This window comes from Acanthochromis polyacanthus, chromosome 11 (assembly GCF_021347895.1).
Source record: "Acanthochromis polyacanthus isolate Apoly-LR-REF ecotype Palm Island chromosome 11, KAUST_Apoly_ChrSc, whole genome shotgun sequence".
Classification (NCBI taxonomy): Eukaryota; Metazoa; Chordata; class Actinopteri; family Pomacentridae; genus Acanthochromis; species Acanthochromis polyacanthus.
Genome location: NC_067123.1, coordinates 12,466,498 through 12,483,838, shown reverse-complemented (window position 1 = coordinate 12,483,838; position 17,341 = coordinate 12,466,498). Strand labels below are relative to the sequence as shown.

Here is a 17,341-nt window from a genome sequence, read left to right as displayed (position 1 = left end):
TATATCGTCCCCCTGTATTCATTTTCTCCAACGTCTCCTCCTCTGTCCCTGTTGTCGTTCTCCACACATTTGATCCCTCCCCTGTCTTCATCTCATTTTCTTTCTTTTCATATATATTTTTTTTCTGTCTTGCGTCTCTGTGCTTTGAAATTCATCAGGGGTGAGGAGTGGATAACCAAAAGGAGTGAATGTGACTTTCTTTTAACTGTAAGAAGATAAAAAAAAAAAAGAACAAAGGGCACCAAAGGGAAAGGTACTGGAATAGCATCTCTATACTATTCCTCTCCTGTTCTTGGCAGGAGTATTGAGATGTACACCAAGCTGCACAATACACAAATACACTTTACAATAACCTCGATCTGTGCGTAACCCCATTTAGAAAAGGCAGCAACACTTTTTTCCTACTACAATCACATTTCGCTGCATTTGTACAAAGTATTGTTGCTTTTTCACACAGACTTGGGATAAAACACCAGACTGAGGCTATTGTAAAGCACTGCAATGGCAGAAACCACATTTCCAGGGTCAACAACCCACAACACCCTATCATTTTCACACCAGCAGAGCCAAATCCCAGATGATAAATGTGTATCTCGAAGCAACACATTCCCCAGTTTACCTTTGGTTAACTATAGAGGGGAAAAAAAACAAACAGAAAAGGCCAGGGGGTGGAAAATAAGATATGAAATCCACAAACTCATTTGTATGTTTGTGTCCTCGTTACGAGGTGAGCCATCTGCTGCCGCTGCTGCTCTTTAAATACCTACACGGTGATTGACGTCTGGTGTAGCTCTGATGCTCTGGAGCGCAATAAACAAGAGGCTTATAAGAATGGTTCACCCAAAACAAGGAAAATGAGAAAAACAATTTGAGTCTAGAGAATGCACCTTTTAGAAGGTTTACTGCTGTTTGGGACAAAATGTACAAATCCTGTCTCTCCGTGGATGTTAGCAAATTGGACTTTTGCAACGCTTTTTGGAAAACTTTGAAAAGAAAGTGGCCTTTCTGACCCGATTAATCCACTTCCTTGCATCTTTATGCGCAATCCAGGATTCATCTGAGCTGCTAAAGATGTGTCGCTCATAACCCCTTCTGCGTTTTGAGTGAACCTCCTCTTTTATGCAGGTGGTTATCTGCAAAAAACTACTCATGTAGGTATACAAAGAAACTTGAGTTCAGCACAGGAAGGATAATCCTCAGTGTGAAGCTGGTGCATTCAACAGCAGGCAAATATATTTACACACAACAGACATAAGGAATACTGTACCAATTATCTCACCAACCTGCGGATGAGAATGAGGGCTGGATGGAGATTTCAGCTCAGGGTTTAGCTCTGCTTCGGAAACAAAAGGACACTCTCTTGTCTTGTGAGAGCTGTTCAAATCCCGAGTGATTCAAAAAGCAGATTTCGCACCCGTTTGCAGTGTGGTTGAACTGTGCTTCTATACGAGCGCATTCACTTCGGCACGCGTGCACATGAATTATGCATGTTTGTTCACAGCTGGAAGCAAGCAAATCTCGATATCGATATTCGCATGTAAAAAAATAAATAAAATAAAAGGAAGAAATACCTCGTTGTACTTTTCCCTCACACCTCTTAAGAAACCTGCCGTTTCCTTTGCAGCACACACACACACAAACGCACTCAGAGGAAGCCGTGGATCTTCTCTGGGAGATTGCGTTCTCATGCAGTGATGAGTATTGGATGGAGAGCAAACATCCCATCGAAGACAAAAGGCCTCGCAAAGTCGAGATACAAAACTTAATTCTCCTCTATTTTTCATGGAGGATCTTGTGCAAACAGCCGAGTCGACTGCTGCTTAGACGTCTGTCACGACCACGCCGTGGATTCCACAAGTTTGAAGCGCATTTTAAAATAGCAGCAGCATTACAGCGAAGAGCTGAGCGCAAGTGTGAGCGAGAATCTCAGAGATAGAAAGTTTTCATCAGACTCAAAATTACTTTTAGTTTGTGTCTTTAATGCTGTTATTGCCGCCAGCAGACTCACTTAAAGATGCTACACGAAGCATCTCAACATCAATAAATCATTATCACACATCACTAGACTGCACGCTGCGCTTTTCCCTCTAAATGTGACACCGCTGGCTTAGGAAGGGGACTCTGTTTCAGGCAGAGGGCACCACTTTTGCTGCATCTATACATTATAGACTTTCTGATAATGTCAAACATGACAAGAAAAACAGGTGTCTGCTCTTTGTTCCTCAGCTTCTGATCACATTCGCTGGAATGTCAATGACCTAGGTAAGTACGACAGAGTGAAAGATATTTGACCACATTCCTTTTGCCTGTTTCCCCTTCAGGGACAGAAACCTTCAGAAAGTCCCTCCAGAAAAACCTGAGATCTTTCTACAAAGCCTGCACTGAGCCACTAAAATCATTCTTTGACCTTTAACCTTTAAACAGGGATTCTATGGCAGGTGTTGAGTTGAGTATTTTAAAATTAGACTAAGTAATTATCTAATAGCAGCTTTAGCACACCTTTCCATGTGGCACAACAGCGTCTTAGTAAACAATATTCCACATCTCTCATTGTCTTACTTCTCACCTCACTTGAAAAGAGCCCCAGAGCTGTGGAGTTTCCCAGTGAAATAACTCCTGGGCTCCTCCTGGGTCAGCGCTGTAGCCGAGGCTAACGCTCTAAGGCCTCTTCACTGAGGAATGCTGCGGGTTGCTTTGAGTTTGCTCGTACTCTGGCCAAAACCCAGTGACTGTCCTTATTGTGAGTTATTGTGTCGCACAAGCTCACAGGGCCAATTGTCTCCTGCAGACTTACTGGTAAACACTTGTTGAAGATAAACAGATTCCCACTCTGAGCTAAATCTCAACAATCGAGTCAAATCGAGCCAAGAATAAAACCATTAATCATTCATTTCAATCAATTAATAATGTAAATGTATTATGAGTATTCAATGGCTTCAACATTTCTGTCTTTTGTTTCTTCATATCTTTTTTTAATTATGGATCGAATGAATGATCAATTGATTAACCCTCTGAACTTCAAGCAATTTTTGGATGTTTTTGTTATTTTTTGCTCATGTCACATTATTTTTCACTGTGGGCTTATTTTTATGTATATGAAGTCCTGATGAGAAGCAGAGAGAACTCAAAATGTCTTTTGTGGAGTAAAATATAGTTTTAATAGCATAAATCATAAAATTAACAAATACATAAAAGTACACAGATTGCAGTTTAGCCAAAAAGTCCCTGAATTTTTGCTACGTGACTGTTGGTTACAGTGGAGTCACTATTGGCCCAAAATTTTGCCTTTTATAGAATCTGGCTTATGCAATTGGTAGATTTTAGGTGATTTTTTAAATGAATTATATAAAGTGACTTGATTAAAGAACACAATTTTAAGCTTAGATTTGGACCAACAGAATGGTTTGCCACAGACGGGTAGTTCAAAGACTGTCCGAAATTTCAAAATCAAACAATTCTCCTTTTTTAAAAAATAAAATAAAATTCTGGCTGATGAATGGTTTCTTTTGAGATATTTTTTTAAATAAAGATTTCATGCTTTTAAAAGTCATAGATGGGTCTTGGGGTCAGAGGGTTAATCGTATTCATAAGCCCTAATTCTTCAGTTTTATATGAGTGGATAAAGATGTCCAAGTATGGAGCATGAGCCAAAAAAAAATAAATACGGATTATGTTATTTTGACAAGTAAATCCTCTGTTAAGCTTACATCTTATTTAAAATATGACTTAAACACACAGTATGTAGTTTTTATTGTAGTGCATCTATTAAAACATTCCGAAAAGACATAGTTTGATAACACAGTACTCAATTTGCTCTTGCAACTGACTTTTACGTCTTTGTTATGCATTTTTATGGTAGTTTGTATGCAATGAAACTATTCTATCAAACTATTTTCATATTTCTATTGATAAAGTGTCATTCACTGGTACCTATTTCTCTGATTCAAATCACCCAAGTTAAGTTTGATCACACTGGTCTTTTAAGACTTTTCAATGTGGAAATGTTCTTTTTACACCTTTAATTGGATTAAAGCATGTAGATTATTGTGGTAAACTAGTAGGTCTGCAATGACATCATTTATAGATTGATTCACAACTGGCCAATCAGAATCACAGCGGAAACCCCTGACTGTCTGAAAGCTTGTGGCACAGCGGTTATCCAAGTTAGCTAATTGCATGATGGCTTTTCACACCCCTCATCTGCTACTATGGCGTGGCAAGGTGTCAGGCCACAGTTTGAGCGCAGAGTTATGGAAGCGTGTCATCAGACTTCGGTTTTGGAGCAGGTTTGGTCTTGCTTCAGGCTCAACGGTGCCAACAAGATTTGAAAGTTTGCCAGCGAAAGCTAGTGTTTGGCTGCAGCTTAAGTACCTGACTGCTCAGAGCAAAAACATCAATCTTTCAGTGTGCTTCTTTTCCCACCTCATACCAGACATGACACCCAACACGTTATAACTGAAACACAGGCGCAATAACTCGACTCGAGATCCATGGTCAAGTCCTTTGTATAATAAGGCTACCCTCATTCAGGGCAGCTCATTCTGGACAATCTTGAATATCAATCCATCACATCTCATTCCCAGAGAAGAAGTCCAGAAAAGGTGGTGTTTAATTACAAGAATGGTGTTAAGGAGTCTCACCTCTCCCTAATGAGGCAATCAGTGAGGTTACGCATTAATTGCAGATAGATGAGTTTAATGGGGTGAAATCAGCTCATTGATTGATGACAGAATAAGAAAGGCGGAAAACATAATTACACAAACAGGTCTTGTATAACAGATGGAGAGGTTCTATAGTTAAACACCAATGAAGTGTAGATAAGTTCACAACACTACATGAAGTTAGTAAGCTGATATGAACATTTCAAACAAATCACATTAAGATTTATGACTAGTTCACCCTCTGAACACCAAAACACAGCTGGCAGGTTTAAAGTGCTTGCTGTCTTTTTAAAAAAAATTCTCCAAAATGACAATTCATCAGCCAGAAACAGTAAAAATAGAAAGGACTGTCAGATTTAACTTTCAGAACAACACATCTGTCACCTGCTGTACAAGAAAACAAAAAAATTAATCAACTCTGAGCTTAAAATCAAGATTTTCCACCAAAATAACTTTTTTCCTACTGGTCTCATTTAAAACTCTCTTCAGAAAGAACAGATTCTATTAAAAAACAAACAAAAAACTCTGTGCTATGACTGATAGTCACGTCACAAAAATTCAGGAACTTCTTGGCTGAACTGCAGACTGTAAGTAGTAAAATACCTATAGTGGGTAAAAATCACAATTTTTTTCTATATTAGTCACAGCTGTGGTCACCTTAAAAATGCTGTACATGTCAATTCCAGATTTTTTCAATCTCACCATTTTTGTGCTGTTTCCATGGAGATACAGGACTTAAAAATGAGCCAACAGTGAGTAAAAACATGACAGGAGCAATAAAAACACCTAGAAACTGTTCTGAGTTCAGAGGGTTACGAGTCATACAAACATCTGTCATTAGAATTCCAACTGAACCCTCTAAAATAAACCAAAATGAATAAACACTGTTGGCTAAACATGTGTAGATTAATTACAGCGGTGCCCTAATGTGCCACAGTGAACCAGTTTGCCTTGCAGACAGTAAGACACTTCTGATTTTGGCATCAAGAAGTTTCCCTTTGACGCAGACAGATGCACATTAAAAGGGCAAATTAAAGATAGAGAAACACTTCAAAACAAAAGTCAGTTTCTTTAGAGCAAAGCTGCACATCAAACTTGTGTCAGAGTAAAACTCAGAAGTGAAACCTGCTAAATATAAAGAACGATGCCTGCGTTTCCACCTACAGGGCCAAGCTGAGGTTTACCAAGCCAGCAATTCACTCGTAATTATTGTCATAATGTCCGAAGGAGCTTATTTGTTTCAGTGAATTTGGAAACCAATCTGTATTTGTTCTTGTTTAGTCCTGATATAAAAATCCATGCCTGTCCTCATTTGACACCAAAATGGTACAAAAATCTTTGTTGGCACAATACTGGGAAGCTGTAGGGAGCTTTCAAGCAAAAAACCTTGCTTATGGTCTCTAAGGCTCCAGGTTGCCATTTGTGGGTAAATCTGTATTTAATAAGCGCTAAACCTGGGACTCCATGAGGAAACTGGCATTTAGCACCAGTGATGAGAGCCTTGCAAAACTCCATAATGAAAAAGCACAGTGAATGTTTGCTTAACGCTCTGAACCTCCGGCAACAGGTTGGAAAGGGATGAGAAAAGGTAATTAAAGAAAAGGAAAAAAATTACTAGAATGATACCATTTATCGGAACTAGAAACATTAAAAACGGAGAAAAAAAACTGCTCCAAAAATTGTGTGTAACTTCCATTTCTCTTGGTAAGGTGAACCAAATCCAAGCTTCTAATTGTGATATTTTGTTAAAATCCGGTTATTCTACATTACTAAATGAAAAAATAGCCAAAATAAATCAGATTTGAATCAGATTCTGTGAAAAACATGAAGTAATTCTGCACTACGTATTACAGCTTTCAAGCAATTAGCGACTCAGCTCTACTCAGGGGAGACAGTTTTGGAAACAAAAATGTAATAGTAGTAAATGTTAACTGGATTTAGAAAACAAAACAAAATTCTGGGTTCTTTCGTGCAACTGTGAAGCCACTAGCAACTCAGCTGGGACGCAGTCACGTAGCTAACATTTGAGGGCTTTTTGGTTGAATTGCAGGCTGTGTCAACACAAAACAAAGAGGAGACGCATATGGAAACAAATAAAAAATGTAGTGGTAGTAAACAGTAATTGGATTTTGTAAATAAACTTGATTCTGTGCTCTTTGTGCAATAACTAAGCTATCAGTAACTGCTGTAAGCCAAAGTCAAAAATGTCCGGGTGAACTGCAGGCTGTGTATACACAAAGCCGACAGGAAACACTTATGGAAACACATTAAAAAGGTTGCAGTAGTCGTAAACACCAATTAGATTCTGTAAAAAATAAATCTGGAAATATTCACCACTCGCTGATGCAACTGTGAAGCCACTAGTGACTCTACTGTAAGCAACAGTCAAAAATTCTAGGACTTTTTGACTGAACTGCAGGCTGTGTTTACACAAAGCAGGCAGTAGATAGGTATGGAAACTGATTAAAAATGGAACACTGGTAAGAACTAATCAGATTTAGTAAAAAATAAAAAAAACTAAAATTCTGCACGCTTTGGTGCAACTGTGAAGCCATTCGTAACTAAGCTGTGAGCAACAGTCAAAAATTTTGGAACTGTTTAGCTGAATTGCAAGGTGTGTTTACAAAAAGAACTGACCAAAGACATATGGAAACAAATTAAAAAGTAGTATGAGGAAACACTCGTTCAAATCTGTAACCAAAAAAAAAAAAAAAAAACATAAAAATTTGCACTCTTTGGTGCAATAGTGAAGCAATTAGTTTCTATTTCTGTTCACATAACAATGCAGGACTTTAAATTGCAGTGGAAAAATGAGCCCACAGTGAGTAAAACTGTGGCGGGAGCAAAAAAAACTAAATAAAAAATACTTGAAGGTCAGAGTGTTAAGTACAGTGTCGGGTAGAATCAGTTTAGCATTGGGTTTGAGAGCTCTGTTGGGAGTTACAGTCGAGGAATACTGCAGTTGGCCCTGCTGTCCCTTAATAAGGCTTCTTTTGGTGCTGTGTGGTAAACCTCCCGTTGGCCTCGTTGACCTCGTTGGCCCTAGAATTGAAAGCAAGGCTAGTGGAGGTACTTACCTTGGCCATGCACCGTCTGAGGGCAAACTGAGATGAGAATGAAGCCCAGCAGGCAGAGACTCAGTCCAACTGAGAGCTGCATCCTGATAGGAGCAGAACCGGAGGACACGACACACCTGTGCAGAGTGAAGGAGGAAAAACAGGGACATGAGAGAGAGAGAGAGGGAGGGAGGAAAGGATGGTTAAAAAGCAGGTGAAGTGCAGAGACAAAGGAGGACAAAGGAGGATTGGGGGGGGCTGTAAAATTAAGGCACTGAGATCTGGGTCAGACTGAATCAATTCTGTGGATGCATTTTGTAGTAAAGCCTACAATTACTTGCAAATGCATCCAAACAGGCCCTGTGGTTTCATTAACTCTGCAGGGTTTGTTAAAGTGCTCGCAGTTGCCTTCTGCGCCCCTCAAATCCCTTTCAAATGAAGCTTGCAGGTGCTTCATCCCTCTCCTTTGCAAGAGTGACACAAAATGCTTCTCCAACACATGCAGCTGCATCGAGGATGAGGAACATTCATTCCTCCCTGCAGAGTAGTGAAGGTGCAGCAACACAAACACGTGGAATACTGATTAAAAACACTTTTCTTAAATAACTGGAGGCAGGAATCTCAAGGAAAAAAGCATCTGTTTCCAAGTAACGCTGCAGCCAACTTTTAATTCCAAGCAATTTTCATTTATTTATTGCCATGTCTGACTGCTACAATTTGGCATGTGCACCGTGGCAGCATGGAGGTATTAAAAACAGAGTTGGGATTTGAGGTCTCCTGGAAGCAGTTCTGCCTTCAGAATACACACACAAAATAAATAAATAAATAAATAAATAAAAAAATTCAAACACCTGCTTTAAAATTAAAATTCAGCCTATAAAACAGCATCCGAGGATCATTGTACATGTGGTGTTTTTGCATCTACCGGATCAATCAGTAGTTAGGTAGCTGCTACAGTAGAAAGAATCGGTTGTTGCGCACGAAAACATATCACGTTTCAACAAACACCGCGTCGCTGCCAAACCACCTTGTGCTGACAGTAAATAAAAGCAAATTGTTTTTTTATTCCCTTAATTGGAATCAGCACAGGTGAGAGCCGCCATCAGCAGCAGCACGCGTGGAGCGCAGCGGCGTGGAGAAACAAAAAGGTTCCTCCAAGAGCTGAGACGTTTGTGCGTAAAAGAGCAGCCGTACCTTCTCGGGTCAGACGGTTCCAGGCTCCGCTGCTCTCCTCTGGACAGCTGTGCGACGCGCTCACCACTCCCTCAAAAGCGACTCTGATCCACTCTGTTCACCAACTCTGCGATGTCGACCTGCGCACAATTCAGACACGATGTGGCGCCGCAGCCCCGGTTACGCGTTTCAAAATAAAATCTCACATTTGCCAGGTGCACTTCGCTGGAAAATAGTCCAGCCCTTTTGACAAGTTGTGCAGTCAGGGCCGTTCCTGACTCATTTGGCACCCTAGGCGAGACCCTCACAACGCCCCCCGCCCAAAAAAAGATATTAAAAGAAAATACGTATAAACTAACTTTAAACATTTTTCACTTTATGGAGCATAAATTACACACTTAAAAAAAACACACACACATTAAATAGCTTAAATAAACATTGAAATAAATTGTAAAAGTGCATGCAAATAAAAAAGAGTTGAACACAAGGCTGTAAATAAAAGCACACACACACAACATTAAATACCATCAATAAATATTAAAACAAATTTTAAAAGTGCAAACAAGTAAAAAAAAGAGTTGAACACAAGGCTGTAAATAAATTACACACTTAAAACACACACACATAACATTAAATACCTTCAATAAATATTGAAATAAATTTTAAAAGTCCAAACCAATAAAAAGAGTTGAACACAAGACTGTAAATAAATTACACACTTAAAAAGAAACAAACATTAAATAGCTTAAATAAATATAGATTTTTTTTTTAAAAAGAAAAAAGAAAGCAAAAAACAGTTGAACACAAGGCTGTGTACTTGAATGTTAATGTCCACAAACTGACTTCTACAGCCTGACTTGTCTTGTCTTCATAGCTGCTGTTGATCCAGTAGTGGCAGGAGTGGAAGATAAATATTTCAGAAGTGAATCTAAAAAGAGACAGTAAGGTAATTGATTAACTGGGTGTTTACATGGGAAGGTAAATACATGGTAACACCTGACATAACATCCCTGACCTTGGACATCCGAAACACAGCAGCAAGCTAATGTCAATATAAACATCTCAAAATTGTAACATGTAAATAATTACTGTATGTGGAACAACAACTTCAGTACACCTGTTCTAAATAAATGTGATACACTGGTAATGACGTGTCTGATATAGACGATGTAATCCCCTCCTGTTGTACGGCCGTCTGGGACGCATGGAGTCATGTTTCCATTCATATAAATATGTAAATATTCACTTGTGTTTCAGTTGATCATTTATTTTAATGGCTTAAAATAAATTGAAGCCAGTTAGTGAAGTTCAATGACGGTAGCATCGCCTACACACAGGCAACGTGTCTTTGGTCAGTTCTCACCTGCGGTGCCGCCCCCCGGCTGACTTGCGCCCCTAGCATTTGACTATTCTGCCTATTGGGCCGCACGGCCCTGTGTGCAGTCACGTATGAGCAAAGTAAGTAAATAAATAAATAAAATCTGGAATTTCACTGATTTTTCCTTTATATGTGTTATAAATTTGTCTATTTTCTGTATTATTGAAAAAGACGAAAATATTGATAACACCAAAATAAAAATGTACACATGTAATGTAAAATAACATTAAAAACAATGAAAATGTGTTCAATATACAACATTTTTATGCAACATTGCAACTTATATTGTACTTGATATGATCACTTTTATTATATAAATATGAAGCATTCATTTTATAGGTTTTCAAAATTAAAGAGGCCAATTTTACAAGAACCTGGTGCAAACGCACATGCAAAAAAATTATGTAATTTTAACAGTCCCTTATTACTCCACCAAGGAAGCAGAGCCTTGGCAGAGCTGTCTGTCTGGCTGTCTACTTGCCTGCCTGTCTGTCACATTACTCTACAACAGATTTACAAATTTGGATGAGATCTTCAGGGAAGGTCAGAAATGACACAAGGACCAAATGACTCAATTTTGGTAATGATGCGGCTTATAGTCTGAATTCACAGATTTTTTAAAAGATTTTTGCATCACTGTGAGATAGCGGCATGCGTCACTGCAGGTATGACTACAAGTGAACACTATGTCAGCTGCCTGCTGATGATCACATGATTGCAATCCTACTACAAATTGACCGTTGCAGACGTATCGGGACTTATGCACCGAAAATTATACAAGGAACAACTGATAAAATTGTGGGGGTGTTTAAGAGTCCCATCAATTCCCGCCATCCGCTATATATTTAGGTCATACAATTCGGTAACCGTACATAACGTACACATGCATAAAACACACCTGTGCTCAGCAAAAACTCATTTTATTTGTGGATACATATATATATTAAATGGCCACATTTTATGGTGGCGTGATTTTTGCCACAATTTTTTTCAAGATTTCATCCGTTGGAAACAATACGACTGAGCAGCCATGCTTTTCTTGTTGTATTAAAAATCATAATTATTTGTTTCATGATGGTGGTTTGGCCATTTTTCAAGGATAAATGAGGAAAAGAAAAGAAACATTTTCTCAAAAGAAAAGAGGTCAAAGTGGTCAATTTTCCAAACTTGTCATGTAAATTTGTCTTCAACTTGGAAAGATCTACATTTAATAACTTGCTATGGTATTTCTAATCTTTTTTCATTTTTAAACAAGAATGATTTGACTATTTTTTTTCAAGGATAAATGTTGTAAATTCATAGGTGGGGCATACTTTTTCAAAATAAAAGGAGGTCAAAGGGTCAAATGTACAAGACTTTTGTAACTCATATCAGTACTTGACATGCTCTGATTTTAACAGTTCATTATTTTATTTGTAATCATAATTATTTGAGGGTGTTTTTTGTTTTGTTTTTTTAACATTTTTCAAGGGTAAAGATTGTAATTTTATAGGTGGGGCATACTTTTTCAAAATATAAGTTATATAAACTTATCACATGCTTGATATGATCTAAATTTTGCATCATATTGTTTGGGTTCCAATTACAACTATATCAATAGGGGTTAGTTTATTGTAGTGATTTATACAATAGTGCAATTAACATTTGCATGTTCCAGGTATTTTGTTGCATGATACCAGTCACTTATTGCTTTTTTGTGCCACATTGCTGTCTTTTAATGGCGTCCCTTAACAAAGAAATCATTAGGTTATAATGCAGATGTTTTTACTCACCGTGCATCTACAAATTGAAAGAAGCTGCAGAACAGTTGAAATTTTGACTCAATTAAAATGCCCAGACATTTTCTATATTATTTTACCAGAGCTGTCTTTTGATACATTTGTCATCAGCTACACTGTAAATGATATTTTCAGTGTACTTTTAGTTTAAATGAGGTTTGAATGGAAAAACAACCTAACGAAAATAGTTCTTTGAGAGATCTATGTTGGTTTTTATAGCAGTCAGTGACAAACATATTTGTCTTAAGAAATTTTCTGTAAAAATAAATTAAATTTGTATTTTTTTAAAAAAAGCCTTCAACACAATTTTAGACATTTTGAATTTTGTTTTGTTCAGAAAAGGACTTAAGCATCATTTTGCATTTTAGACCAGTGAACAAGTGCTGTGGGAGTCTGAAAGTGACATTTTTCACAAATTCTGTATTTACTGCCTTTTATTTGCATAAGATATTAAATTGAGCATATTAAGTTGTATGCTGGTGACTTTTACATAAATCTACAGCAGAAAATAGCAGTTTGGACCTCGCCTTGGTGAGTTAATGAAGCCTGTCTTTAAATCTGAAGGCGACATTGCCTGACTTCCCATCTAACTGCTTCGTTCTCTGCTCAGCTTCACTCCTCTGCTTCTCGCTTTTTCTCAGTTGAGACTTGCAGCGGACTGATGGGTGTTTCCCACTTCATTCACCATCCATCCCTGCAGCTATTCATTCCTTTTACCTGCTTTAATGTGAGGCGAGGCACCAGAAAAATGCGTTGGAGCAGCAGGCTGACTGAGGGACGAAATGTGTATTTCTGTGGCCCCTGGCTGTATGCTAAGAGGCTCCCCGGGGCTCGCAGTTAAAGGGTTAATGTGCCACTTTCTGTTTAGGCCTGGTTGTAAATCTTCAAGTGGAGGGAGGATTGAAACAAAAACATTAAACTTGATTTCAAGGTCGTTGTGGGGGAGAGAAACAATCAAAGCAGACTACAAAAAGTTGCCAAACCAAAATGGAAATATTTCATTTATTGAACATTTTTCGTGTTTAAACTTCTTTTCTGACCAAATCAATAAAATAAAAATTATGCAACTGTAAAAATTATGAATACATGGTGAAAATGTGGAGACAATAATGCCCAAAAAGATAAGCTTAAAGCTGTACATAAAAAAACTGTCAGTCAGATGTGTTGCATAGCTATTTATCTACTAATTAACTTATTTTAATTTTGTGCAAATATGAGCTTAAAAATAGCACTTAAACAGCAGTAAGCACCTTTAAATGACCAGAAGATAATGGAAATTGGGGCTGCACAGTGGCCTAGTGGTTAGCACTTACGCCTTGCAGCAAGAAGATCCCCCGTTCAAATCCTGGCCTGGGCCTGGGATCTTTCTGCATGGAGTTTGCATGTTCTCCCTGTGCATGTGTGGGTTTTCTCCGGGTACTCCGGCTTCCTCCCACGGTCCAAAAATATGCTGAGGTTAATTGGTTACTCTAAATGTGAGTGTGATTGTTTGTCTGTATATGTAGCCCTGTGACAGACTGGCGACCTGTCCAGGGTGTCCCCTGCCTTCGCCCGAGTCAGCTGGGATAGGCTCCAGCACCCCCCACGACCCTAGTGAGGATAAAGAGGTGTATAGAGAATGGATGATGGATGGATGGATAATGGAAATTTATAGATTATCACATGGGCTGAACAGAAAAACAAACATTAGCATTTGCCTCAAAAATAGCAATAAATAAATTAATAGAATATGTAATTTCTGTAAAAAGTTAGCACAAAATACCTCGAAAAAGTTGAGGGAAAAATGCATATTACTTGTAAAATAGAAATAAAGTTTTAGGCTGTGTTTTGTTATGGTTAACATGTAAAGTCATACTTAAGTATTAACAGGTTTAGGTTGTTCTTTTTTTAGCTTCTTTCAAAATAGCAGAAAATTCTTGTAGAAGAATGATATTTTTAGCTAGTTTAAATATAGTAGAACAGTGTTATTGTTGTATGTACGTTTTCTGTACAGTTTGGGCTTGTTTTTAATTATTATTTTTTAATAAATTGCTCTCTTACATCCATTCATGATATTTTTCAGTCATTGTGTAAATTTTTTTTTCCTTCATTCAGTTGGTATCACCTGTAATTTCACAAAACTGGGAAATTTGTAAAACAACTGATCAAAAGCCATCTAGCATTTTTTAATCCTTAGTGTTTTAATTCCTATTTCTCCATAAAGTAACTACAAACATGTAAACAATAATGATATGCTTTTTCCTGTTTTAAGTACATTTTTAGAAGTATGTATTTTATGATCAGACCTTTTAAAACAACATATTGGTAAATATAACAACACAGATTTGGCAGTAATTTCCAGTTTGGGCCTATTTTTCTACCAAAAACTTATAAATTAATACCATTTTTCTGTGTTTTTGCTTGTTATCTGAAATTTAACAAAACTGGGAAAATCTGTAAAATAATTGTAAATTTACAGTTAAAACTAGTTAAAAATGTTTTTGTTTTTACACTCAACATTAAATAAAAAATGTTTTGGGTTTTGTTTTTGATTTTACTGGATGCTACTTGTGATTTGACAAAACAGGGACAATTTATAAAATAACAGATCAAAACCACTTATGTTTTAGTTCTTAATGCTTTGATCCTTAAATTCTCTGTCAAGTAGCTGCAAATATCTGTTAAAAATATACATGTTATTTATCTAGATTTGCATACGTGGTCAAACCTCGTAAAATAACATTTGTGTAAATGTACTGATACAGATTTGGATTTTATTTTGAGTTTTGCCTGGCTTTCTTCCATTAACATGTAAATTAATAGTTTTTTTTCTCTGATTTTACTAACTGTTATCTATAATTTAACAAAATTGGGCAAACTTGTGAAAAAATAAATAAATAAATAATTGTACATTGGTCAAAAAGTTAGTTTAAAAACATATTTTTTCCAGTGATGTATACTTCAAAAACAGTCATGTTTAAAAGTTGAAAGTGAATTTAAACAGCTTTTTGCTGTAAACAATGACTGATGACAGGTAAATATTGAAAGCAAAGATTTGTTCATTGTTTTTTTGTTTGTTTTGTTTTTTGTTTTGTTTTTTTACAGTGGAGGTGACTTTTTAAAGGTCATGTTGACATGTTTTTGCCGTAGATTCATTTTAATGTTTACTATCAGGCTGAATTCCTTCAGATATTTCAGTAACAACCGCACAAAGCTGCAGCTCTGGATGTGCAGGTGTCCTTATCTTGACGATAGCGCCGAGCCTTGAATGAATAATGGGCCCGAGTCTGCTGAAGGTGAGGGTTAAGTTTCTCCAGCTATTATGAGTTTGTTTGCTGAGCGTGTAGCCTTTAACAGTAGAAATCGAGGTCTCTGAAGTCTCCTGTATTATCATAGTCATAAATATTTAACAGTGAGGTTCTGTGTTCCCTTCAGATGTGGAGTTTCATGGCTCCCCAACTGCTGCTTGAAAAAACAAAGTGTCTCCACGAGTTTTCTTCAAGCTGGTGTTCATGTTGGAACTGTGTTCCCCCCCACACACACACACTAATGCACCTCAGTGGGGACAAATCTCAGTAGTGGTTGATTTAATTTAACCTGCACTGGCATCGGCTGCAATTTCATGGGAATGTATGGAATTTGCATGTTTGCAGAACTGATGGTCAGCTCAAAAGCCTTTTAAATTAATTTTAAAAACACAGATTTAAGGTAATCCTCTGCACTGAGAAGCATTAGATATCGTCCTGCAACTGGCATCAAATCAAATCACATGTCATGAGCTGTTAAAGTTATGACTCATCTCAGATTCTCAGCATGCAAAATGTGTTTTGTGTTTTTGGAAACAGACTAATTTCTTGTGCCAACATTTGTGCCTCACGCAGAGTCTGTGTATTGACAAACCACAGAGCCAAGGCTTTATTATGCGGAGGGACTGCAAATGGGAGAAGAATCAAATGGTATTTGTGTCCCCACTGAAACCGACAATGTGACCTGGTTCACCTGCAGAGCGGCACAACACGAACTGATTGTGAGCAAAAAGGAAAATAATGATGGTTTGTGTCCTCACCGAGGGCAGAGATGGCTACATGAATGAGAAAAGATGACACGGACACATTAAACTCTGTTTCACGTTCTGTCCTGGATAGATAATATTCACATTACACCTCAGATTCCCATGATGCAACTCAACATGCAGTTATTTTAAACCTGGTGAAATGCAACTGGGATTTGGAGTAATTATATTATATTTCCTAAGCACATCTACTGAAAAAAAAAGTTTAATTTATTTTATGTTATTTCATTTAATTTCCTATCATAAGTGTTGATATTATTAATATATCCTGTGTTAGTTTATTGAATTTCTTTTTTATTGTAATTTTTTTCTTTGATTGATGATAATTTTATTAATTCATTCTATTTTATTTTATTGAACATTACATTTACATATTTTACAATACTTTTACAATATTTTTTCTGTGGTTGATGATTTTATTATTACATCTCATCACCTTTTTGTTTTGTCTATGACTGATTTCATGACTTTATTACATTCTATTTTGTTTCATCTCATTCTTTTGCTCATTATGTTGTTTTAGAGTGTGATGTAATTATACAATTTTTGCTGTCAAAACTTCATAATTAAGCAAAAATATCTTTCATTTAATTAACACATTTGGATAAAATTATAGTACCAGTATAGTTATTCCTGTAAATTTATACTAATAGTAATAGCTTTAGAAATATTAAATGTTCACAGTATTAAATGTTTAGCTTTATCTTTTAGATTTAAAAAAATTAATTTGAAATAAATAAATTTAAATTCATCTTTTGTCAAAAATGGGATTTTCTTCAAAAAAGAACATTTTATTGTCAGAGTCACAGGTTTTTAATGTTATTTTACATTAGACGTGGAAGTTAAAGCTATGTTAAGTTTAAGTTGGAATTGTATTAGCATTTTCATGTGTTTCACAATGTATTGTAAAATATGTAAATGCAATGTAATGTTCAACAAAATAAAATAGAATGAATTAATAAAATCATCTATAAAACAAAATCTGCTAAATTAAAGGAAAAGATCAGTAATTTCAAAGCATAAATCAAGGTTGTTGTTTTTTTGTTACAAAAAAACTCTTCTAAATGAGAGGAAAGCAATCCATGAAAATGAATCAATTCATCCATTCCACTTTCCATCTTTGATGCAATTTGCAGGTTTGTGCTGCTGCTAGAGTTAAGGCACTACAAGCAAAGTTTAAAAGTTTGTCATGAGTTAAATCTTTTTTGTTCTTTAAGTGTTGCTCTTAAAACCCTTTTTCATTA

The 17,341-nt window shown here is 36.7% G+C and overlaps 1 protein-coding gene across 3 annotated transcripts in view; it reads right to left on the bottom strand.

Moving 5' to 3' along the window:
* LOC110966091 (collagen alpha-1(XIV) chain-like) overlaps positions 1-9,051 on the bottom strand; it is a 332,534-nt gene extending 323,483 nt beyond the window's left edge. For all 3 annotated transcript variants that reach the window (XM_051955093.1, XM_051955095.1, XM_051955094.1), the window contains exons 1-2: positions 8,912-9,051; positions 7,739-7,854 (exon numbers count right to left, since the gene is read on the bottom strand). In XM_051955093.1, the coding sequence (XP_051811053.1) occupies positions 7,739-7,820 (82 nt within the window). In that variant the 5' untranslated portion in view covers positions 7,821-7,854; positions 8,912-9,051. The remainder of the gene's footprint in view (positions 1-7,738; positions 7,855-8,911) is intronic.
* Positions 9,052-17,341: the final 8,290 nt, after the last annotated feature.